At 47.9% G+C, this 25,561-nt stretch overlaps 1 protein-coding gene across 1 annotated transcript in view; it reads right to left on the bottom strand.

Annotated features, from left to right (window-relative positions):
* The window catches only part of Sgt1 (suppressor of G2 allele of skp1), a 34,924-nt gene extending 12,318 nt beyond the window's left edge, over window positions 1-22,606 (bottom strand). The window contains exons 1-9 of the mRNA XM_077703838.1: window positions 22,430-22,606; window positions 22,283-22,331; window positions 21,818-21,908; window positions 21,664-21,733; window positions 21,535-21,605; window positions 19,065-19,185; window positions 15,519-15,615; window positions 11,815-11,922; window positions 943-1,039 (exon numbers count right to left, since the gene is read on the bottom strand). Coding sequence (XP_077559964.1) covers window positions 943-1,039; window positions 11,815-11,922; window positions 15,519-15,615; window positions 19,065-19,185; window positions 21,535-21,605; window positions 21,664-21,733; window positions 21,818-21,908; window positions 22,283-22,331; window positions 22,430-22,458 — 733 coding nt within the window. The 5' untranslated portion in view covers window positions 22,459-22,606. The remainder of the gene's footprint in view (window positions 1-942; window positions 1,040-11,814; window positions 11,923-15,518; window positions 15,616-19,064; window positions 19,186-21,534; window positions 21,606-21,663; window positions 21,734-21,817; window positions 21,909-22,282; window positions 22,332-22,429) is intronic.
* Window positions 22,607-25,561: the final 2,955 nt, after the last annotated feature.

The following is a 25,561-nucleotide window of genomic DNA, read 5'->3' as shown; positions in this document are numbered from 1 at the left end:
TGAGGCACAGCAAACATGCAATGAGCAAACTTCCACAGACTTGGAAGATGCAAGATAGAGAACAGAAGCTGGCTTTCACTGGATTGTATTGCGGCATGGATTGGATTGAGAAAAGCGTGCTCCCAATGTTGCCTCGTAATAATGAAAATTCACAAAACTTTTTGAAATTTCAAGCAATACACTGAAGCTTGATTGCTACCAATGTTTCTTTAGATTTGTTAACACCTAAAATCCACGACAAATGCTTTAAATTCGTGTGAAAAGACAGGGCCATTGATTCTCTCCATAAAAATCAAGGATATTCAAGGACAATTTAAAAATTCCAGGACTTTCCAGACCTTGAAATTGACACTTCTGAATTCAAGGGTTTTCAATGTTTTCAAGGACCTGTGCGAACCTGCAATGGAGCACATGTTTCTTCATTCACATCACTTCATCTTATCTCAGCAGCATGGCTGTGTTGGCCTTGCCGATGCAGCCAAAGCAGCAAAGGGAGTATCTCATTACCTACATGTTAGCTGCCAGCTGCTGCTTTGTGTGGTGCATTCTTTTGAAGAATCTCTGAAAGGTATTCTGAACAGCCAGACTATCTAATTGGCCCATTATTTTGTAATCATTTAAGTAATTCGTATTCGTTGCAACGTTTTTACTGGATAAGGTATTACCGAATAAAGTGTTCACACATCCTGCAGAAACTAGCATAAAATTTGCACCGAACCAAGAAGAAAAAAGACAAACGAAAAAGAAACTGAAGGGAGTGAGGACCAGCCTTTAAAAACCCAGCAGTGAAAGTGTCAAAGGTGGCAGGAGCAAGCAACCACGCAGCCTTTCTGCTCGTGCCTGGCAAGACTTCCCACAAACAGTCATTTCAACGGACAAGCCCAGGAGAGCACTGGTTGTCCGTATGGACACTGTCGTGTTGACAAGGAGGAGCAAACTCGCCTGAGAACATCATAGGGCACGGCGCAGCAGGTGCAGTGCTGTCAAACTCCAGCTTTGTCCACCGGATGCCTTCCTCTTTCTTGGCCCTGATCTCCACCTGCGTTGCAAAGTAACAACCATCCACTCCCTGAAGGGGGCCGTTCTATGCCTTCGAGTAACAAGGATTGCACAAGAAAAATATCTCGCTCTATGCCTTCGAGTAACAAGGATTGCACAAGAAAAATATCTACAGCTTGCCACAATGGCAACTACAAGAGCCCCTCCGGTTCTGAAGTCAAAACCCGGTGAAGAGAGGATTAGGAGTGTTGATTTGCCTCATTAAGCAAGAGTACGAAGAAAGGCAGCCACCATGTCTGCAGAGTGCAAGCTCCAGACAAACTTTGTGGCTGGTGGGCATCAAGAAACAAGCGTAAGAGTCGGCCACATACGCAAGTGCTGCAGGCATTGACAGCAGCCCTTGTTGACTCCAACAAGTGCCACCTCGCAAAAATAATCCATCTGTTGAAATACGCAATTCACAAGGACACTTCCCAAAAACTGCCCTTGGCACACAAACGCCACTAATTCTGTCGCATAAACCTCTTCTCTTGTGACTTGTAAATGAAAGGCACACGTTAACCCTGTCTGGCAAGTCCATGCACGTGAAAGCACCTTCAATCAGTTCATAATAGAACACAAACATTAGGCTTGAGCAACACGCAACACAAAGGAATAAGGCCAAACCACCTTGCACTAATTTGTGGGGCCTCTTTTCTCTCGGATGTTTGTGGTATCTGCCACAAAGATTTTCACGCATATTGCACCAAGTCCGTCTTTTGGTACCTGCAGCCAGACACTATGCAAAAATGTCAGTGGGGTGACCGAACAAGAATATATATATACAGTCTACACTCGTTACAGCGGATACGAAAACAACGGACTTCCAGTTACAACAGACCATTTCTGTTGGTTTGTCTGGTCCCCATGCGTTTTAAATGGAGTCCACTCCACTCATTACGGACCCAGACAGAGCAGCCTACGAGCTACAACAGACTAATTTTAGGTGAAAATTATTTTGACTGAATGTTTACAGCGGACTTCTGCGGGGCTGGCACCTGATATACTTTTCTGTTTAGTTTGGCAAGAAAACTTGTGTCTGGCAACATTGTTTGCAGCCGGGTTGCCGGCGCAGCCAGGCCAGTGGTCTTTTTTTTTTTTTTTGCGACTAGTGACATGAGCTGCAGGGTAGCAGATTTCACTGTCGGATAAACTAAGCATAATTAACGTTGTCGAACGTGGCGTAAAACAGGCCGACATGGGCAGAAGTACAGGCCTATCTAAGCAGACAGTCCGCTCTGCCGTCAAGAACAAGGCCACTGCCGATAAAAGAGACTCCGGTGAGATTGAACAGTATTATTGAATACGCGAAGTGGTGCACCGAGAGTTGTCAGTTTTTTTATGTAATAAAGAACTCTGGTTCAGTAAAGTTTGTTCTTTTTCCCGTTCCGTTCGGCGAAAAAGGTAAGAAATGCCTCAAGCTGTCCATCAGGTGATTTTGTAACAGATGTTTCAATGACCAGACTAAAATGAAAAAATGTGGAAGCTGCCCTGGGGGAACGTCTGGCAGTGATCAGATTTGCTTGACGAACGGTTTCAGGTAAACCAGCCTCATCACGAAGGGATTTAAAAAAGCCTAGCTACTTCTGATGGCCACAAGCGATTTTTAGAGCTGGTTATAATTAATTGCTCCTAGCTATATTCTTGCTTTATTTTCTGAGCTTATCATGCGACTTTGCACACTTGACCACATGCGCCAGGCCTTTTCCAAGTGCCGGTAAAACTACCCACTTTTGCACTCATATACCCCCCCCCCCTCCCCTTCCCCCCAGTCGGATACTGCACACTTTGGCTACAGCAGACAATGTTTTCCGGATTAAGAAAGGAGAAATGGCCCACTGTGCCACGTGCGGGTGAGCGACCAGATGTCAGAATAAAAATATACACAGACTACAAAGCTTCATACCTGTGATGGCGAAAAAGAGCATTGTGACGCACCCAGGGAGTCGAGTCTGCCCTCGTCAGTTTACGCAATAAAGAACTCAGGTTCGGCGAAGTGGGGCATTTATTATTCCCACGCATACATCGTTTCCGTTCTGTTCAACAAAAAAAGGTCGGAAATTCCTCAAGCATGGGGTGGCTCCCATCAAATTGTGGGCAACCTGCCGCTGCATGTAGAGTCCAACTGGTCTAATTTTTGATTTCACAGCTGCCCACCAGATTTCACACCAGCTGCTTTACTCAACCACACTAGGATCATTAGAAATGCGGAAGGAAGCCTTGGGGAAATGTCAGGCAGCAATCCAAATTGTTTTACGAATGGTTTTGGGTAAACCTGCCTCGCCACAAACGGTCTGAAAAGAGCCTCACTAATTCTGCTGGCCATTAGTGGTTTTTATAGCTAAGGTTAGTAACTGCTCCAGTGACATTGTTGCTTTATTTGCTCAGCTTAGCGTGCTTTCAACGCACTCGACCGCTTGTGCTAGGCCATCTTCATGTGCCGGTGCTAAGCTTCACAAAAATGTCTTAGACGATTTGTTTCTTCCGCATGAACACTGTGCAGAGATGCTGCAGGAGTGCTGAAATAACAAATTGTAGCATGTACAGGGGTGGAACAGGGTACATTGGTTTGGGAGCAGTTCTAGAAGCAAGCAAATTGCCTTTTGTAGCGGGCTTGGAACACCCAGAAAAGCCATTTGGGAAGGGGTTTGTACACGCTGCTGTGACCATACAGTTTCATACAATATTAACTACAGTCTAATCCCGCTACAACGAAGTCCACTTCAACGAAATTTCCGCTTCAACGAAATATTGCTAATTCCCCGTCAGCTAGCCATAGAAGTCAATGCAACAAAGTCCTCGCCACAACGAACTGTTTGTCTGGCTTGCTTTCGCTTCAACGAAATTTTCGATGAATTGGGCTGGGTTTGAACAATTATTTTACAATAAAATAAGCATAGCGCCAGCTATCTATAACTTTTTAAAGATTCAGGTCGCTTAGTTTCACAGAAAACATGCTCGGTGCGCCCACACCACCACCCAAAACAAAACAAAAAAAAAACTCGTAGGCGGACGCCATTGTTTGATGGTGATAACGATGTGGCTGGCTGTCTTTACATGAGGCACAGGCCCGGTTCACCAAGCCGAAGCTGCAGCCAATCTGTATCCAATTGAAATCGCACGAACGTGCTCCGCTGCTGGCGCGGCGCCATCATGTATGTGTTGTGACTCGTGAGCAGCTGTCCTTGCCGTTTTCCTTCTACCATTCTTCATAGCCAAGAGCAAAAATCATGTTTGCGTGTTTGGTCTTGAAGCCAAGTCAGCCTATCTTAGTCGCGAGCGGGCGGTCATGTTTAATGCAAGTGCGCGCGTCTTGCCTGCCAAGGTCAGTAGCTGCCCTGCCCTGTCAGAGGATAAGATAACGGCACTGCTGCTGCCACAAGCGAGAGGGGGGCTTCCGAAGGACTAGCAGCTATCTGCAAGTAATCAGCTCGGTGGGCACGCCTTGTTGTGCAGCAGTACGTTTTGCGCCTGCATTTCTTTACCCCCCTCCGTAAGGAGTTCTTTGCGTGCAGTGAACACAGATAACCATTGGTATGTTTGTTATCCAAAAAAACATGGCTTTATTGCGCGTCACTCCTTTTTCTAAACATTGTTTTTTTACTGCCAATGATGCGGAAACATACGGGGCTATTTTTCGGGCCTTTCCGTGGTGTGTTGGGGCAGATTTCACCTCAACGGATGTTCGCTTCAACGAAATTTTTCGCGCGTCCCGTCATACCGGGAATCGACTGTAGAGGGAAAACTGGCGCTAGTGTCAATGCAAACACAGAGGCGGCGCTTACGCTTCCTATGCGAATGATGGGTAGTTCTAAACCAAATTGCGTAGAATCGAAACGAGCCTATGGCTGTGCAAATTGTGCTTTTTTACAAAAACGAACTCCTATTGCCCAGTTCGCCATTTGCAAATTACATGGCGAACAAGAAAGGTTTTGACCAAGAACTGGTTTTGTACAAAATAAAACGCATCTAAATAAAAAGCAGACGCGGAGTCAAAGAGGTTTTGGAGTAGGCTTGCCATTTGCCACAAACTTTGTAAAAGTCTCCGCGCTCGTAGCTTTTAATACAGTTAAACCTCGATGCAACGAACTTCAATGTAACGAAACCCTCGATAGAACGAACCACGGAATTTTTCGTAGCTTCAAAGTGTATGCACACCATGTATTTTCACCCTCTGTGTAACTAAGTCCCATTGGTGCAAATTTCAATGCAACGAAGTTTCATGGAGAACTAGGCACGAAATTTAAGTTTTAGAGGTATATTTTTGGAGACGCAAGCGCCGAAATGGGGTCTCAATAAAACGCGAACGGCAACAAGGGCCGCCCAATGCCGCGGATGCAGCGAGCCACGGAGTCTGAGCGAGCCCCTTGCCTACAAACTGCGTGGCGTGCATACACGGCTAGCGCACTGTTTCTGTTTCTGTCTCACCTTAATCATCTACGCGGGCATCAGCGTGAACTGCATGGAGAGTTTTCTCCCCGCAAAAACGCAAAACACGCCCCGCAAGCCACAGGCACGCTGACGCAGCCGCAGAGACCACCCGTGCGATGTGGGTAGCTCCGGCGACCGCTTCTAACCGCTCACTGAAACGCAACTTGAAGGGCAAACGAGAGGGGCACCCGAGAAAAAAAGCAGATAACGTGGGGGAAATTTTCACAGTAAAACGTCATAGCGCCGCTTACAAAAGCACCATCAAATATCCTCCACCGTGGTAAGCCTAATCGCCTCTGGCGGGGCCGCCGCCTTGCCTTTCGTTCACGTTCGCTCATGCTTGTTGGGTTTCATTGTTCCAGCAAGCATTTGTAAATCTGTATGAGCCTTGCGCGCACGTTTTTTTTCCCACCCGCATCCACGATTGCGCGTCCACAGCGGCTTCTGCCGCAGCCAGGAAGTGACTCGCTGCACGCAGCTGTGGGAGGAGCCTGCCCAGTTTCGCTAATGGGGAGGCGCGCACCCTATTGCGGGAGCTTCAAAGCACTCGGGGATGCCGGCTGGCCAGATGATTAGGCTTACCGCCGCGGAGGATATCTGATGGGCACTTTCGCAAGCGGCGCGTGACGTTTTACGGTGAAAATTTCGCCCACGTTGTCCGCTTTTTTTTCTCGCATGCCCCTCTCGTAGCGTTTCAGCGAGCGGTTAGAAGCGGTCGCTGGAGCTACCCACATCGCACGTGTGGTCTCCACGGCTGCGTCAGCACGCCTGTGGCTGGTGGGGCACGTTTTCACGGGGAGAAAACGCTCCATGCGGTTCACGCTGATGCCCGCGTAGATAATAACCTCTGATAGAAACAGAAACAGTGCACCAGCCGTGTATGCGTGCCACGTTTTCTTTTGCAGGAAACACTTCACGGGATGAACACTTCATTACAGTTAAACCTCATTATAACGAGACTGGCTATAACGAGCAAATCGTAATTCCCCTTGAAAGTCCCCATAGAAACCAATGTATTTAAAACCTCGTTATAACGAGGTAAAATTTGCCCGTTATGGGATATAACGAACAAATTTCGTTGAGAAACAAAATTTTGAGCTAATTTTACAACAGTGCGCAACGCGGATTTGAGACAGTGCACAACGCGACAACTGTATTTAGCAGTTCAAAACTCCCGCCACGCATCCTCCAGCCACGCGCGCCTGACGCGCGCGAAGCTGGACGGCGCACCATGCGATCGCGGCGCCCGCGAAGCCTTTCCCACACGTTTTCCACCCTCCTCTCGCTACGCACGGCATGCAGACAATGCACATGGCGCGCATGGTTGCGTTAGTTGCGTCAGTGGTTGCGTCGCCTCCCCCCTGTTCGTATCGCCGACGTCGCTGCGTTTTGTACTGTGTGTGTGTTTTTTCGGAGTCTTCAGCGTTATCTTTAAACGAACTGCTCGCGTGATTCCTACAACATGAGTGCGACAGGCGGGAAGCAAAAGCGAAAGACTATCACGCTTGAACAGAAGACGGCTATGATAAAAGCCGTCGCATCGGGCACGAAGAAGGGTAAGGTGGCAAGAGACTTTGACGTGTCGACGAGTACGCTGTCTACCATTTTGAGCAACCAAGAGACCATCGTCGGCGCTGTTGCACGTGGCATGAAAGGAAGCGCTAAGAGGATGAGGGCTCCTGCTTTTGAAGCGGTCGAAAGAGCCGTTTTTAAATGGTTTCTGGACACGCGGGCCGTGAATATGCCAGTGAGCAGCTCCTGCTACAAAGAAAAGCCAGAGACTTCGCCTGCATCATGGGCTATGACAGCTTCGTCGCAAGTTCGGGATGGCTCCAACGTTTCAAGGAGCGCCACAACATTGTAGGGTTAGCAGTCTGTGGCGAATCGCAGTCGGTCGACGAAGCAGAGGCGACAACGTGGGCGGAAGAAAACGTTGGGCGGCTGCTAGAAACGTACAGCGAGAAGGACATTTTTAATGCGGACGAAACCGCTCTCTTTTTTAAGATGTTGCCGCACAAGACGTTAGCCCTTAAAGGTGAGCCGTGCCATGGCGGTAAACAAAGTAAGCTGCGGGTCACGGTGCTACTTTGTGCTAACATGGACGGTTCAGAGAAGCTGCCAGTTTTCGTAATTGGCAAAAGTGCATCCCCCCGCTGTTTTAAGGGGAAGAGGCAGCTCCCAGTGAAGTACACTGCCAACCGCAAAGCCTGGATGACCAGCGAGATTTTTGCAAAATGGCTTTGCGAATGGGACGAGAAGCTGACGAAGGAGAACCGCAAGGTGTGCCTTGTTTTGGATAATTGCACCGCCCACCACACAGCTGCCGTGCTCCAAAACATCGAGCTGCTGTTCCTGCCTGCCAACTGCACAGCAAGAATACAACCGCTTGATCAGGGCATGATTATGTCGCTGAAGGCAGGATACCGCAAGCGCGTGATCGACCGTCTCCTGCTCAACATGAGGCTGAAGCGGGACATCGATGTTGACCTGTACGCTGCAATCGAGATGCTGCAAGCGGCGTGGATGAGTGTGACGGCGACCACGATCACAAATTGCTTTCGGCACGCCTCATTTGCCGCCGCACCAAATGCCAGCAACGAGCCGTTAGACGAGCCCGCTGTGCCTGACGGTTTCACCACATCAGAAGAGGTTTCAGCAACATGGATGGCCCTTCGTGACGCCGGCGTTGTGCCTGACACCGAGTCGTTTTGAGACTATGTGAGTGCGGACTCGGAAGTGGTGGCAACGGAGCAGCTCACGGATGACGATACCGTGCGCGCTGTCAACGAACCGGACGAGACCAGCGACGATGAATCTGTCGACGAACGGGAGAACAACGTGCCGAGAGCAACGGAGGCACTACACGCGATGGACGTGCTGCGCCACAACTTCGAACCGGATGAGACCAGCGACGATGAATCTGTCGACGAACGGGAGAACAACGTGCCGAGAGCGTCGGAGGCACTACACACGGTGGACGTGCTGCGCCGCTACTTCGGCGCGCACGAGGGCGGCGAAGATGGCGTGAACTTGGCGGCCGCAGCTGAGCAAGCTATCGCTCGCATCAGGAAGGTGCATCAACGTCCTATTACGGACTTCTTCGCACCAAAGTCTGCTTGAAATGAGTTTTGAACTGTAATAAAGTAGGTTTGTGACTTCTCTTTACCTCCGCAATGTGTTTATTTTACTGAGTACCGCTGTGCGGCGAGATGCTGTTTCGCCCGCTTCTTGTTTTTGGCAAGTACAATGCGTAATATTTGCAATAAATATCAGCTACGGCTATAACGAAACATTGGCTATAACGAGCAAATCGCGGCGCCCCTTCAATTTCGTTATAACGAGGTTTAACTGTATAACCGCAAATTTCGATGTAGCAAAATTTCAATGTAACAAAGTAAATTACAAATTTTACCGACTTTGTTACATAGGTTTAGCTGTACTAAAAAAAGTTTTGCGCTCCTGGAAAAAAAAAAAAGAAGAAAGAAACAGGTTACCTTTGGAGAAGTTATTTTACCCTGAATTAGTGACTATCATCCAACTGTGTTCCTATCAGCCGCCAGTACTGCTGGTCTACGCTGTAGGAGCCGGCGTTCGCACGAAAAGTGTGGCTGTTCCACGCAGTTCACAATCGTCGCCTGCTTCAAAAATACGTTGCTCTTCCGAACGGACAGTGCCGCAACTCTTAATTCGCAGGGCAACTTCGCCGCATACAGCGCCGTCATTGGTGTTTTCGTGCTCACTGTGCCGGCAATGAATTCATAACCCACCCGATTCCCAACTACGGTTACAAAACATTCCCACTCAGGGCACCGTCAGTGCGCGTGCGGCATTCAGTTCAAGGAGAAATGCTCTTTAATGCTCCTTCCGACATAATCAACTGCATTCACGCAAGTCCAAAACGAAAACGAAACTGGCCGCGCGATTCAATCCATAATTTCCGCGATCCATTGAGTGCCAATCCAATCCAGAATGACCCATCACGGCGGATGATTGCAGTGCCAGATTCCTCTAGTTGTTGCACGAAACTCTACATTGCTGTGCCAGCCCCCTGCCAATTAACTCTTTCGCTACCGCCGGAAAATTGACTAATTTTAGGGGTCCAAGAAAACATTTTTTTTCCTGCTAAAAAATTGGTTAGGCACTAATTGCAGGAGCACAAAATGCAGATTATATAACGGCATTTCCAATAACACCAGTTTTTTAAAGGTTTTTATATATCATAGTTGTAAAAAAAATATCAAAACCAAAATTTTTGTCAAGTTGTCGAAAAAAAAAGTGATAAAAAAGGAGTTGTGTATATCAAACCACCGGTAGTAGAAAAAAAATAGAATATACATTTTGTAGAAAACATTTCAAAAACACTCACTAGAAAAAATGTCGACTTGCGCGGGACAGTTTGTCAGATATAAAAAAAAATGTTAGCACGCATGGTGCTCGTGTCTTGCGGTGAAGCCCAACCCCCCATTCAAAATGTGCAATTTCGGGTGGTTCCCTGGAATAAATCTGGCGATTTGACATTATCAGAGGCACCAATTTGCCCCCACACAATGGAAAAACATCTTGTCAATGACTGACTTTGCATTTACAGCGGGCACAATATTTGGGACAAGCAAGCGATGCGGAAAAAAACATGCATGAAGTTGAAAACGGAACGCCATGGCTGATGCTTGTTGTCGTTCACGGTCAGTTATCTCTCAAAACATAAAGCTGAGCTTTATTATCATCATCTTACTCGCAATTGTAGCCTTGCTCGCAAAAATGAGGTACGATGAGCTAGAATCGTGCCCTGCGATCTTTGGCCGAGTAGCAGTTGCGCGCTGAAAAAGATCAGCACAACGAGCCTCCTCTATTGCAACGCCACCTAACATTTTTCAAATGAAACAGTACAAAAACTTATCAGAGACTCCGTCCGAATAGACAGTTCAACTAAGCAGCAACATTAGACACCCGGTTATACCCTCGCATGGAAACGAAAGTGGAAGGCAAACAGCTGGCAGTGTAAGGCCGGTTTGAAGCGCTGTCCTCGGCGGAACAGATATCTGGCGACTGGGTGTGACCTTCTGACTTGCATCTGAAGTTCTTATAGCAGAAATTGGGTTAGGGTGGAGAGAAATCAGGAGCGCCGTGCTTTGTTCGAGGATCAGTCGCGGACGCTTCAGGCACCATGGCAGGTAGCGTTGAAGTTGGGTAACTGCGTAGTAGCGCTAAATATGAATTTCGCGAGGCAGAAACGAAACCGAAACTGTTGTAAACTGTTTGGGAATGATCCTGGGGTAAGTAGAACTACCACAGTACTTAGAACAACGTGCACAAAGGCAATAAAACTGCCTAAAATCATAAAGTAGCTTTGCAACCAGGCACTGCTTGACATTTTCAGCCGATTTCTGGGATTATTACTGTCAGAGCGCGAACCTGACAATTTAAAATCGTTTGCTAGTTCCCCATTCACGCCCTGATAGCAAAAAACAAGCGCTGGTGCAGAGTAATTACGAGTTGAACGCATTCTTCCTTGGTAGCCGTGACGCGCGATGACCACACCCCTTTTCCACACCCAGGTGATTCAAAAGCGAGTCAAAAATCACGTTTCCATTGCAAAAATTCAAACAAAACTGATTTTGAAAGGCCATTTTCTGATCTAACTCCGAACAGCTTTACTTGTTCGAGAAACGCCTGGAACGCTATGAAAAGGCGCTCCCAAAAGTATCGATCAAATTGATCGATTTTGATAGGTGCAGTAGCGAAAGAGTTCAGCTTAATCTCCAAGCTAGGAACACAGTTCTTGTGCTGTATATAGAAATTTACAATATGCGGAGTTGTCTACCTTCGACACCAGCGAGTGCGCTGCACTATCACCATTCAAAAAGCAACCCTCATGCCCAGAGTCAAAGGGGATCAGATAACAGGCCTCACTTCGTGTCCGGTACATGGCAGTGTTAAGCGAACTTATGGCGGCATTCCGTAAAACAAGGCGTTTGCTTGCACTTTTTTCTATCAAACAACGATATCAGATATCAGCGCTGTCAGACACCGAATGATCGGTGCTGAACAACAGTTTCCGCAGTAGAGCACCGGCCTCCGTTCGCGCCATGCAAAATGTCATGAAATGGCGCGAGGGATGAAAGGAGTTTTAATTGGTAATTCCTCGAAAATTGAAGCATCTTTCACTGCCAAATAAATGCTGAGTGGGCTACTGTGCCCAACTTGCTAGTTGCCTTCAGTGTCCCGTATAGGAACTTGCTCACATAGTAACATGACAACACCTGCACCATTCCTAATGGCCTTAACCAGTAATTGCTGAATGCATTGAACACAAAGTACACACTGCACCAGCAAGCCCCAGCTCACCTTGGTGGAGTAGCACTTGTAAGTAGTTTGCTCAGCTATCACGGGGTGAGCCAGGTCCACCGACAGCTCGTAGTCATCGCCCGAGAGCAGCTTCGCCTTGAACCAGATCTGAAAGGCAACACTGCCACAGTGACTACAAAGGGCGCAATACGACACGTGCAATATGACTAGTGACAATGGCCGTGGTAGCTCTGTGGCCAGGTGCTAATGCAAGATTCACACAGTGGCAGATGAATACCGCACTCTGACACTGCTGGTGTAGCCATGCTCGAAAATGCACCCTCGCAGCGAGATCAAATTACCAGCCACGGCTACTTGGGAAAAAGGCAACAAAACTGGCTGCAGAAAATCCTCGAGGATATTCAAACACCAGCACTTGTTGAACAGAGAAAAAAGTCTCGCTCCTGCCGAAACAAGACCGCCGCCAACAGCAGCGCCGGCTACCGTTTCCGGTTCTGAAAAAGACGCCACCCTGAACCGGCCAGAAACGCCGGAAGACATTTCGTCACGCCGACAGAGATTACGCTAGTGCTGCCAATTTGTGATAGCTCGCGGTCAAGACAATTAAAAAAAAAAATCTATTTTCGACGTGATTCCAGCTTCAGTTCGCTGCGAAAGTTTGAGAGACACTTGTACTATACTCGGTTACAACTCAAGAACGGCACCACCTCGCGTAGTGTATCACTCCGCCAAAGCGCCGGACCCATGACGTCAGTGTGCGCGCGTTTTGAAAGGGGGTTTGCTATGAATGCGTGATATCGTCTGCTTTGTCTCACACAGTTTGTTTGTCATCACTGGAGTCGTTTATAAGCATATTAAGTCTAAAAAATTACGGGAACGGCTCACGCCATGTTCAAAATATTCCCAGTAACGCCCTACTTGCGCCGCGCGGAGAAACATCCGGCTAGATAAGCCACAGCAGCAACTTCCGGTGCCGTTCTTAAGTTGTCACCGAGTATAACTACTGAAGTCAATTACATCGTTTTTAGGCCTCTAAATTTAGTGTCAGTACTCCTTTAATGCTTACGACTTGGAACAGCCCGGGAGAAACTGAAAACTTCAATACTATGCCACACACAAGAATCCAAAGGCATGAAATATCAAAGTGCCATCAAAGTTAAAAAAAAACTTGTATACACAGTAGTGACATAACCCTATTGATGAGCTGACTATCCATACGCTGTTGACAGCATTCTGAAGATGGTGTAAAAACGCTACCCAATGTGGCCTCTATCCGCACCCCTATCAAGGGTTTCAATGTGGATGAGAACATTGGCTGAGAGTGCGACACGAGTTTCAGCCTGCAAGCTGCACTCTCCACGCCTGTGCATATTCGTCTAGCCTAACAAGCAAGCACAGCTTGCATCAATTCACCAGGGGCATTTTTTTACCTGAACTGGTGCAGATTATTGCAGTGTCGTGCAGACCAGTGCAAAGTGCTACTGGGGATATCAATTAGTAAAAAAAATGAACTATGTTGCACTGCTTGCACCAGTGCAGCCAGTTCAGGTTAAAAAAATGCCTCTACTGTTTAGTTCTGCAGACAGAATTTTAGGTAGCGACATTGGTATCCTCGAAATTCCGGACAGTTTGATGTTTATGGTTCCTTGCTAAAGATACGTGACCAGGTATTTTGAGCACCAATAATTTGCGAGAGAGAGTCGCACATTCCGGATTTTCCACCGCAACAGGTAACATCACTCACAGCTATCACATCACTGCAGCTACTAATGTGCCTATAACGTTCCTAACAGCCAGGCCTTTGAAAGGAGTGAAGAGGACAAAATACAACTTTGTGCAATTTAAAACCATCACTCAGCTACATTCAAGCTATGAAAGAAGTTTAAGAAAAAAAAAGATAAAAAAAAACATGCACGAACCTAATCACATCGCAATCTACCTTTCAATCATTTGTTTATCATCACTCAAACGTAGGCTTCTTAAAAGCCGAGGTGCAGCCTTCATTTTATCTTTTTCGACATCAGCCCCTGCTGCACGGCTTTACAAACCACGAACACAGCTTCAACTTTCCTTATGTTTGTTTTGAGGGAGCGCGGCCTGGTTTCTTAGAGTCTATGAACAAATGCAGCAGGACAGTGGGATAAGAGCGCAAGCAATTCACCCCCCCCCCCTTCCCCCTGCATCGCAGCTCACTATCTCCAAATGTTGAAAAGGGAAAGGGCAGTTGAACAACGTTTTAATGAAAACAACTTTACATGCGGGGAGTGGGGGAGGAGGGGGTAGCTTGCTATCCTGATTTGATTGTAGGGCTCAACACGCCGACGCAACGCAGGCAATGAGGCATGCTGCAGTGGAGGGCTCTGGATTTATTTTGACCCCCTGGGGATCTTCAACGTGCGCCGAAATCTCGCACACATGGGCATTTTTGCTTTTCGCCTCCATCAGAGAAGCGGTTGCCGCAGCCAAGAATCGAACCCGCATGCTCCTGCTCAGCAGCACAACGCCTTGGCCACTGAGCCACCGCGGTGGGTAGCTTCATATCCTCTTGATTGCGTCAAGCAAAGGCAGTTGTGGTTATCATGAGTGCAAGCGGAACACGCGGACAAAAGGGTGCCTATTTTTTTCTATGTCAAAGTTCAAGGACAGCAGGAGCGCACGCTGGCTGCGCCACATCCCTAAACGATGCCCCAGCTGCGCCAGTTGATCAGTGAACCCGCAACCGCATTCTAAGCGATGTTCAATGGGAGGCAAACCAGTGGTAACAAAACCCTGCATTATATCCAGTCCCTCGCTTTAAGCGGCTACATCATAGATGGTGTTACGATTCAGCACACCGCTACTGTGTTCACACATGCTGCAAGTTTTTGTAGTGCTCCTGCGCTTTGCGGCAGAACCTGCCTTTCTTGAACAAGCTATGACACGCCGACAACAACGGCTGCCGCGTGGGCGCCTCGCTGTCAGTGACTCAACCTCGGCGGATGCAATACAAAGCAAGCTGTTCTTTGTGTTGACACATGCACCTGTGAAGCGGAGATCTCTCCCCTCTCTCTCTCTCTCTGACTCAACGGGCGCCGCTACTGCCAGCTTACAAACCCGGGCTGTACTATTTTCGTGCTGCGTGCAAAGCACAAGGAAAACTGACCATTGGCGCTTTGGGGATAAATATGTGATTCCTCTGAGCACAGGATGCATTCAATTGACAGCACCGGATCCAACCGTCTCTGTTTGAGCCATGCTGTGAGCTCACCCGGAAGGGTGCTGTTCCTGTATTGCCATTGATCTCTCGCCACCAATAAACCAGTGAAGTTCTGCCCTCAACTTTTTTGTCAACACCAAGGCAGCAACTTTCGCTAGCTGCTCGTTCACGACGCTACCACAACACCGATGCAGGCGAGCAGAGCGCGGTTCGGAGGCTCTGCTCATAACCCACAGCGCATGGTTATTCCGCGAGCTTATACAAAGCTTTTCTTTTTCAACATTTACTGTGCACACCATCAGCACATGGCTCTTGTAGGAGCATTGATCATTGATGGAAGAGCCACTGTAGGGGGCGGGAGGTATTGGTAGTTCACGGGAAGAGCATTTTGTGGCAAGATTTCCTAGGTGCTCGCTTTTTTTTTTTTTTTTTGAGAGAGATGCAATATTGGGGGGTCGACCTACAGTTTAGTCGACTTACAATAGTGTAAATACGGTAAGTGTGGCATCATTTCCCGACACCTAGATCCGCAAGAAAAAATGCTTACAGAGTTCCTTGTGAACTTTGTCTCAATGTCTTCTGGCTTCTGGTTCTTCAGGAGTATCGTGATGACGACGTGGCTCTCCGTCTGGTACCAGTCGTGGCTACAAGGGGGAAAAACCCAGCATTACAAATTTCGAAACGCCAGCTTGTAATCGCACCGAGGTCTGTTAGCTGATGCAGACAATAGAACCGCAAGATCAATTGAAGCGCGACAAGTGGAACCTCAGCTTAACAAGCCTTACCAACCTTTGAAGAACAGATAAGCAGAAACATCAACAAGCAGCTTCTCACGAAAGAGGAATGCGTAAATTGCTTTACGCTGAAAGTTGCAGCCACATTACAATGGAGCTGCGGACATTCACCCCTACAGAATGGGCAGTGAGCACCCCACACCTGCCAGCTGTCCAGCGTGCCTGGCTCCCTGGCTCTGCCTTGATATTTTATCACCAATGTCTGCAATCACTTTCATCCAACATGCTGGTAAACCCCCACATCCACAAGTTCAATCAATTTGTGAGCAGGGTCAGGGTGTGTCTCCACTCCTGTCATGTCTCCACGCCCATAGAGTTTCATACAATAATAACTAGAGGGGAAACTGGCGCTAGTGTCAACGCGAACATGGCAGCGGCGCTTACGCTTCAATGGGAATGATGGGTAGTTATGGAACCGGATTGCGTAGGATTCAAACACGCTTCTGGCTGCGCAAATTGTGTTTCTTGACAAAAAAACTTATTATACGGTTCTCCGTTTACAAATTACATGGCAAACAAAAAAGTTAGTGAGAAAAAACTGCTTTTGTACGAAATAGAATGCCATGTTAAATAAAAAGCAGACGCGGAGTCGAGGTGATTTGCGGAGCAGGTTTGCCATTTGCCGCCAACTACAGCAGGACGTGGACTTCTTTCTTTAAAAACTACTTGTAAAAAGTTTCGGTGCTGGTGGTCTGTAATAGAAAGCAAAAAGTTTTGTGCTCATAAAAAAAAAGAAACCGATTACCTTTGGAGAAGTTATTCTTGCCTGAGTTAGTGACATTCATCAAGCTGCATTCCTATCAACCGCAGATACTGCTGGTCTACGCCGTAGGAGCCGGCGTTCGCACGGAAGGTGTGGCTGTTCTAAGCGATTCGCAACAGTCGTTAGCTTTGACAATACATTGCTCTGCCGAATAAGCAGCACCGCAACTCCTAATTTGCAGACAACTTCGCCGCACAGAGCGCCGTCATTTGTGTTCTCGTGCTCGCTGTGCCGGCAACGAATTGATAACCCACCCAATTCGCAACTCTAGTTATAAAACTTTCTACTCAGGGTGGCGTCAGTGCGCGCGCGGCATGCAGTTCAAGGAGAAACGTATTTTCGATAGCTTCTTCCAACGCACCGCATAGGCAAATGCGTTCATGTAAATCAAAACGAAAACGAAACTGCCTGCAATCCATAGTAACTTCCGCAAGCCATTGAGCGCCAATCCGAATCCACAATTACCCATCACGCCCATTGAGGCGTACGATCGCAGCGCCAGTTTCCCCTCTAGTTATTTGTATGAAACTATGTCCACGCCCTTTGACAGGAGTGGAGACATTTGCTAGCAGTGTTCAGTCCTATAACATGAAAACTTTGACCTGTCCTGGTCTGTGCATGCAGATTCTATGCCTGTACCCCCCAACACCACACTGGAGAGGTACTCATGAAAAGCGGGAAAAAAATTGTACAAGTGTTCAGATCTGCTTTAATCTAGAAACAGCTTACACCCCATGCAGCATCAATGCAAACAAACAAGCAAAAAATAAATTCCGAAGTGAAACTTCCGTTGTAAACATAGTGATGATGGTGATAGCATAGAGTAACATAGGGCCATCTAGTAATGATAATCACACCGGCGTGCGGCTTCATGCAGTCAGTTCTGTAGCCAAGCCTGGCCAAGGCTCGTCAAACGTCAAAATGGCGGCCTGCGCATGTTGCCTGGACGGTTTCGGTGTGTCACATTGAGACAAATGATCCAGGAACATACTCTAGAGCCCCAACATGACAGTGAGGATTCTAATACATGGGACTGACAGTTTTTAGAAACAGCACGCTTTGGTTTATTACTGAACTTTCTTGTCTAGCGACGCACCACTGCTGTCGAGGCTGCTCATTTGGCTACTCAATGAGCTCCCAAACCACAGTTAGCCAGTAAATGCCATTCACCTCAAATGTCATTCGGTATTCTGGTGTAGCGTCGAACTAATGACATTTGCTCTAAATGTCATTAGATCTGCCGTGTGACAGAAGTACTATGAGGGTCGAAAAAGCCTTTGAAAACAGCTTCTACCCCCCATCAATGCACTGGCAAGTTCAACACAGTATAATCGCATATACTGAGAACCTTTGAATTGAAAGCAAATTGTTTCAGTTCACAAGAAAGAGCACAGCTAGGAGGTGCAATGCAGCTTTCATGGGCAAGAAGCAATTGCACCCGACGAACATCGTTCGTGGGACTTTTGTCCACACCACACCACCACACTTGCCTCACAGCAACAACCAACTTCTGGTCAAACCTCAAATACCTATCCTGTTCTAGAATCTGTCCACGTCTTTCCTTAAATATAATCTAGAACCAAGCAGCATGCCGGTTTGCACTGGCTGAATATTGTGTCTAGTCTTAAAATAATCCACCACACCCGGTCAAAGCTGCAGGTTCACAAATTGGAAAACTGCAAAGTGAATTTGCATAGCTTGATAAAAACGTTCAGTGGAGAACACAAGCAGAAGTGCTTGCAAACTTACAAGCAATCCGCCCAGCAACTTTTGGTATGTATGTAGCTTTCCCAAATGCATGACAACAAAAGTGCTGGCCTATGATCAGCAATATGTTCTCACTGTCGGTGAAAAAAATATCGAAGAAACCTTGCAACATGAGCCAGGTCTAAATTCTCTAAACCAAACCATGTTTGCACAGGGCTTAAATGGCATACGAAATTAATAATTCAAACTTTGTTCCAATTGAACATTTCTTCAGAGTAAAAACTAGGGCATAGGAAAGCCTCTATGGAACAAAGGCAGCAACTTGGTGGCAGCCACAGCACTGGGGGCAAATAGCCTCGAAGAGCAACTTCAGGGATGCTATGAGTAAAAGCCTTTGAAACAGACATGTGCCTTACATTGAACCATTAGATATCAAAGAACTGACTATAAAGTATGTGCAAAACATGGCGAAAAAAAAAAAAAACTTCCGAGTGCCAGCAACACGACAGTACTGCTACTTTCGGTGCTGACAGTAGTGACTTGAACGGTTTAAAGGTCAGATTTTAAAATTTTGATTATGCTCCCTGTCAAGTGTGGGCAAGCCTCCATTTGTGGGAACGTGCTACTCCACAAGTGAACAGACTATGTGCTTAGATCGGGACACATCTAACTGGGACATGCCTTAACTGTTCTGTGTTCAACACGATGACGCATTCAAGGACAGCCGACACTGCCACAGGCGTGCACCTGATGGGTGAACAAGGTGAATGATGCCAGCTGATTTGCGCCACCCCGCAGCGTAGTGGCTCCAAAGCCCTCGGCCACTCACCGTATTTTTCCCGGCACAACCGGAGCAGGGGGTTCGGCCTGGGACTTTTCTTTGGAGTCCTGAGCAATCTTGAGCTTGGAGGCACACTTCTCAATCCACCCGACCAAGTCATTGTCCTGACCTGGACCAAAGGCAAAACATTTCACGGGTCGATTTAGGGATGAGCACACCAGATATATGATAACATACGGACTGGAAAGTGCATTAGCAGAAAACGGCGTGCCTACGACTTACAACACAGCCTTGGGACTGTCAGAACACAAACACTGTGGTAGGAGCGTAGACAAAGCGAGGCTGTTTAATTTTAGGGTGCAGCCCTTTGGCGGCCATCTATGGGCTGAGCTGTGTTGTCGGCATAGCCGAGCGAACGATGGCAGGACCGACGAGTGAAAGAAAGCAAAGAAGGAGAGTCGTGAAATGGGGGGGGGGGGGGGGGGGGTTCACCACGGCGGTGCGAGCCAGCACTTTCCGAAAGTATGCAGTGGGGGAGAGAAGGGGGCAGTATGCTGTGCCCGCACAAGGCGCTCGACGGTGCAACGCTTGGCATTTGCTTAAGGCTCAGTTTGCGGTCCCTTCCCGAGATGCACTTCGCACTGCCGACGTAGAGGCTCATCATCGCTGCTGTCCAGAGAACCCACGAGTGCTGCCTCAGCGCATTGCTGCTGCGCCCAAATATCGCTTACGGAGTATCGTAATCACCAGCCAATTTTTTAAAAACTACAGTTTTTACTGCTCCTCTCTAAAATCTTTGTTGCAAGAGCAGAGTGATCAGATGAAAGCTGTTAAAGGTGCTTTTTGCAGCGCACTGAAAGCCCCTTCCCTTCATAGTCGTCACACCAGAAGAAATGAAAATGCCTAACCATACCCTTTCAGTCTACCATCTTTCCTGTTGAGGAAAGAAAGCTTAGGAAAGGGTACCAGTGCATTGGGAGGAGTGTTGAGGGAATCGTGGCTTTTCACGCTCTCCTAAAGGCAACTGGCAATGGCGGCGAAGGCCCGCTGGTCGACATGCACAGATGAAGCAGGCCACAGCGGGGCAAGCGAAGGCGGAGGAGATGCATGTGTGCAGAATACAAGCAATAAAGGAGGCCACCTAAAATGGGTTTCCCGGCTTTGGTAAGGTGACGTCGGGGGCCTCACCTCTCACTGCCCACGGACAGCCATCCCAGTGGAGCAAGCGGGATGTCACGAGAACTCCAGGGAAGTATCCCCCCCACAACAGGCCACAGCATATGAGCGAGTAGTGGCGCAACGTCGACATAAAGCCAGAACCGACCCCAAGGCCAAATACACTGTGTGCTACTGAAGCCCCTCTTTGCAGTTCTCAAAGATGATCAATGATGACACACAAAATGTGGAAGCCAAGGCGAATGTACAAAAAGAAAAAGGTGAACCGGTCTGCAGAGGCCACGGACATTGAAGTAATAGCCCCAAAATTATGGAGGACAATCACCCTGTCAATGAGTACTGAACTCTGAAGACAAGAAAAAGACAAGTGGAAGACGGTTGAAAAAGGATTCCAGAGCCAAAAACCTAGAGACAAGGAGGCCCATCATCACAGAAGTACAGTGATAAACAGCGATATCAAATTATAGCATGAAAAGGACAGGTGACAGGATAGAACGAATATTCGCTCAATCACCCACAAACTACGCAAGCAGTGCAGCATTCCTAAGTTGGCACAACAGTGACTTGTGATATTTCTTACCCTTGTTATACCCCACTATGGTGCAATGGACATTTTTCCAGTAGCGTAGCCCTCTTGCAGCGGCCACCCGAACTACACTTGGGGGATTATAGAACACACCCCCTTTTTACCATCTGCCCTGCGCAGTTCAGGAAGCCGTCCCAAGCACCAGCCGTAGCGCCTACCTGTTGGCCACTTTCTGGGCTCAGAAAACAGAGCAGCACTTAGCTGGCTCGGCATTTGCAACTAGCTAATACAATATGGCGTCGTTTTGTTTACATTTTGCCCCCCAAGAATGGCGGATCGGTCACTGGGAGTGAGTAGCGCATGCGCAGAACGCTACTGGAAAAAGGTCCATTATGCTGAAGGTGCACTACCGTGCTTCCCTGAAATGCATGACAATTGCTCACGAGTTTGTTTAAACCAACAGAAAGGAAGGTATTACCTGACTAATTTACCCCAAATCACTTCAGTGGCAACTTTTTTTTTAGATCTCAGTATGACGTAAAAAAAATGCTGCCTTGCGCTATGCGGCACGTGTTGTCATTGTGCTCTAACCCATCCAAGTAGCCACTGGCACACCACATGCCACCCTTCAAAATACACGCAGGAAGAGGCAAACAATTACAACTAAGGTGCTTAGACTACGAGTAGTCTGTAGACTATACCAATGCTTACCATAAGGCAACCGTTCAGTGTAATGTCAAGGCTGTTTTCATGCATTAGCGCAACAGGGCGAACACTGCCGATCCTTTGTTCCCGCGAATTCAAGACCCTACTTACTGTCAAGCTTGGACGCTTCCTCCAGGGCTTCCTTGGCTTGCTTGTACTGCTTAAGGCTGAACGCCGCTTGCCTGCGAGCCATTAAGCACTTAGAACAGCTCAATATTTCCTCAATTCTCCAATGCTCACCCTTTCCGGAAGAGGGCTTTGGCATTTTTGCATCCATGCTCAAGTGCTTTGTCCACGTCTTGGATGGTAGCTAAAACAAATGAAGGAACGTTCCAGTTTGACAATTTGATCCCCAAGACGACGGCGTCAGCGCAAAATGACGAGCCGCTCATACCTTCCCAGTTACCGAGCTTGAATTGAGCATGCGACCTTTTCAGGTAGGCTTCGCCGTTCGCGGGGTCCTGCTCCAAAACTTTGTTGTACAGCTGCAAAAAAAAGTTTGGTACAATAAATGCAATCGCGCTGTCGTACTAGCACTGCCGTTTAAGAATGACGCATGCTGCTGGTAAAGGCGGAACTGATGTTTCGAGCACGTGAGTGTTGTCTCGGCGGCAAAAGAAAAACTTCAGAGGGGATAGCTACGGCAAAGGGGTGAAAAATTGTTGCACAAACGACTCCATACTTCGTCTGCTTTTAAGGTTTTGCAAGAGTGACAGTAGCGCCTTGCGACTGAAGAATAACTTGAGACGCACTTAGGACACACTGTTCTCGCAAGGTTCGTTGCCAGGAAACAAACGCAGATTAATAAAAATTGCCAGGTAAACACTGGCCGACTCCGCAGAACAAAAAGCTGACTCACGGTGAGTGCCTCTGCGTAGTTTTCGTCGACAAAAGCGCTGTTGGCTTTGCTGCAAAAAAAGTGACGGCCGAGAGGGGTGTTAGGAGCGCACATGGCGGTCAACAAAGCTTTACGGCAAGTTTGAACTGAAATTTGACTCGCACTCACCTAAACACGTCGGAGACTGTTTCAGCCATCGCTGCGTGACTTCGAGAGACTACCTGCGATCTCAGAACCCGAGGTTCGAGCTCGAAAGCCCTCAAGCCAACTACGAACGACCGCGAATGCACTACACAGGACAGTTGGGACAGTGACAGCCGCCGCACTGGGCCACTGGCGCTGCGGTTGCTGCACAATGTGGTCGGCAGATGAGAAGGCCGGCCCAAAGCTTGTTTAATTTGTTTATGCAGTTACAGGTGTCGCCACTGTGGGCGAAAAAAAAGCGGGAACTTCGCTTAGTTGACGCCGGCTGCTGTAGAAAAAAATATCGCTATTCCGTAATGGGAAACATGCCAGATCAAAATGTGTCAGTGAGTTGACGACAGTCCGCGGCATCTTAGCCTTCAACCCAGCGTCCCGCCTAATTGTGGTCGTAGCGCCAAATCCTCCCCTGGCGAGCCTGGGCGGGCAAAAGTGAGTTGTAATTGCCATAGCAACGTCACCGCCATCTTGAGCTTGGAGGCGTACTAATTGTCATGGCAACAAAGCGAGGAGGCGCAAAATGGGGGGGAGGGGGGGGCTGGTGCTTTCCTCCCCCCGCTTCTTCCCGCCGCTCCGCTGCCGGCGCCGCTAGCCCCGCGCCGCCCGCTAGGCCTCGCCGAGACCGGCGCGCCTCCATGCAGGCGTACGTACGCAGCTGGGACAGTAAGACGGCAGCAGAAATCGCACTTCAACACTTTATTCATGTTACGAAAATACGACCGAGCACAAACGCAACGTGCAGTGATAAGCACTGATGTTCGACACGGCATAGCACATCGAACACGGTACACGTAGTTGTACAGCTCACGACACCGGCGCTATCGTTCAGATTAAATTCACACTTTACGAACGAGTGTCTCACCTTTTGCTAACACGAAGCAAAATCACTTCTTGCTGCGCTTCCTTCCTGTGCATGGGGCGTATAACCGCTCTTCTGTGGTCTTCAGAACGCTGTCACATTTCCGCTATGCTACGACTTGACAACCCCGCGACTTCTCTCGCGCACCGGCGCCGCTGTTGCTCCGGCAGCTGCGGCGACCGTTACCCCGCTGTCGCGCATGCGCGCCTAAAGTCGCGCCGGGAAGAGGTAGAGGGGGAAAAACAATGAGAGGAGGAGGAGTGTTTTGCTTGCCCCGCGCCGCTGCGACTTGGAGCGCGTAAATCAAAGAAGAACTAGCAAAAAGTCACCTCGGACTGTTGACGATAAGAGAGAGAATAAAGCTTTATTTAGTTGCCAGCTGGAGTTCCCAGGCGTTCGCCAGAAGCCCCTGGGCTCAGGCAGCATTTTTGGTCAGTTGGAACCGTTGGTTGGAACTTGGGGAGTCCCAGAGTTGTTCCTCCGGGTTGGAGCTGCGCAGTACGGCCTCCCCGTATATGGGAGGCCGTATGGTAGGCCGTATCCCCAATATTTTATAAAACAGATCAGCGACAATATCATCATGTATTTTTTCTCGTTTCTTATAAAAAATCTGTGACAGTAACTATTTTTTTCACTCTCCAGAAGCTACAATAACAGCTGCGTAATTGAGCGCCACCGCAGGGACAAAGGAATCTGTGTCTTTCTAACGTAACGACGAAGGAGATCTTGCAATTTTTTGGCATTCTGTATTTGTGGGCGTTGCTTTCTCCTGATAACGCAATGCACATACCGCGTCACAGTGCATTACCGAAGGTGCCTGTTGGTGGTGGGGGTGGTGGTGGTTCCAGTGAAATGGCGCGTATCCACTCAAGGGGATTGGCCAGGAAATGGGCGCTTTACCGAAAGAAATTATGTAATTTTTGTAGGGAAAGAAAGAGTCGAAATTTAATGCGGCTTTATTCCTATAAGAGATCAATGCCGCCTGCAGCTCCCCACCATCAGTATTTTTTAAATACGAAAGCCTTTCTTTGGCTCATTAAACGGGGAAAATTTGGTCTGTCTGTATATGTCTGCGTCTCTCTGTCACTCGATTCAGCCGCCCAGCCAAATCCATAGGTTGAACGATACGTTTATATACCCACAGCCATTTCTAAACATCCAAGTCCGGTGGCAAACAAGCATCACATTAGATAGATTTCAAGGTATTTAGGCAATTCACAAAGTAATAAAGCACGGCAATTACATACAGGGTAAGTACGAACACCATCCATCAAGATACACAACCTAGCTAGCACACTTTTTTCAGTAAGTTGCAGAAATTTTTCAATGGTTGGCTGTTGAGTGATAACTAACGCATTCCATTCCCGAATGCTGCGTGGAAAAAAATAATGGCTAGAAGTGTTGTTATTAAATGAATACTCTTCTAATTCCCAAGAATGGCGTTGCTTTGTCGGCCTAGCGTCGCGAAAGGTCAAGAAGGAATCGGGGTTTATTCTCAATGATTTGTGGATTACAAAGGAATTTTTATTTTTCTCTTGTATCAAAAGGAAGTACAAAACACTCGTGGTTACGCTTTCCCACGTTTACATACTTGGTCCATCCGTTACATTGCAGGACGACATCTCTCCTTGCTATCAATAAAGCAGATACGAAATGAGTGAAAAACTAACATTGCATGAACACGAATGCAAATGACGTACACTTCTTGGTACATAAATCGTGCACTGAGAGGACAGCCTGTGTCCTGGGAGGGGGGGAACTACTCCCCCACCCCAAGCACCAGCTCCCTTTACACAAGACGTTTCATTTACTCGGGTCTTCCTTGCTACATACACAACTTCAAGACATTCAAATGCAAAAACAAATACAAAAGAAACCGACCATTGGTTTGTTGACTGTACCGCATACACTTATTTGGCCCACCTTCCCATTTGGGGCCACAAAACTTATTAGATACTCTGAACATGACTTCTGTTTACATAATGCAATTGGGATTGCCTTTGGCATTAGCAACACAATCACGCAGTTTACATCCGCACCACATGGCTTACACCTGTAAGAACGCAAGTAAGCGGCTTACATCTGCGAGCCCGCTCACTTTGTAGTAGAGTGAGGCGCCAAGTGCACAGGTGCGGGAGGAGAGTCTCCCCCGCCCGAGGCGCCTGCGCCTTCTAAAAGCCTCCCCTTATGTTCCCGTAAACTTGACCCGTACGTTATTGGGGTGCAACTTAAGTGCACTC

The sequence above is a fragment of the Haemaphysalis longicornis genome, unplaced genomic scaffold, assembly GCF_048455015.1.
Source record: "Haemaphysalis longicornis isolate Haplotype H1 unplaced genomic scaffold, Haemaphysalis longicornis Haplotype H1 scaffold_3, whole genome shotgun sequence".
Taxonomy (NCBI): domain Eukaryota; kingdom Metazoa; phylum Arthropoda; class Arachnida; order Ixodida; family Ixodidae; genus Haemaphysalis; species Haemaphysalis longicornis.
Note: the sequence above shows the minus strand (reverse complement) of the source record. Positions and strands in the feature narration are given on the sequence as shown.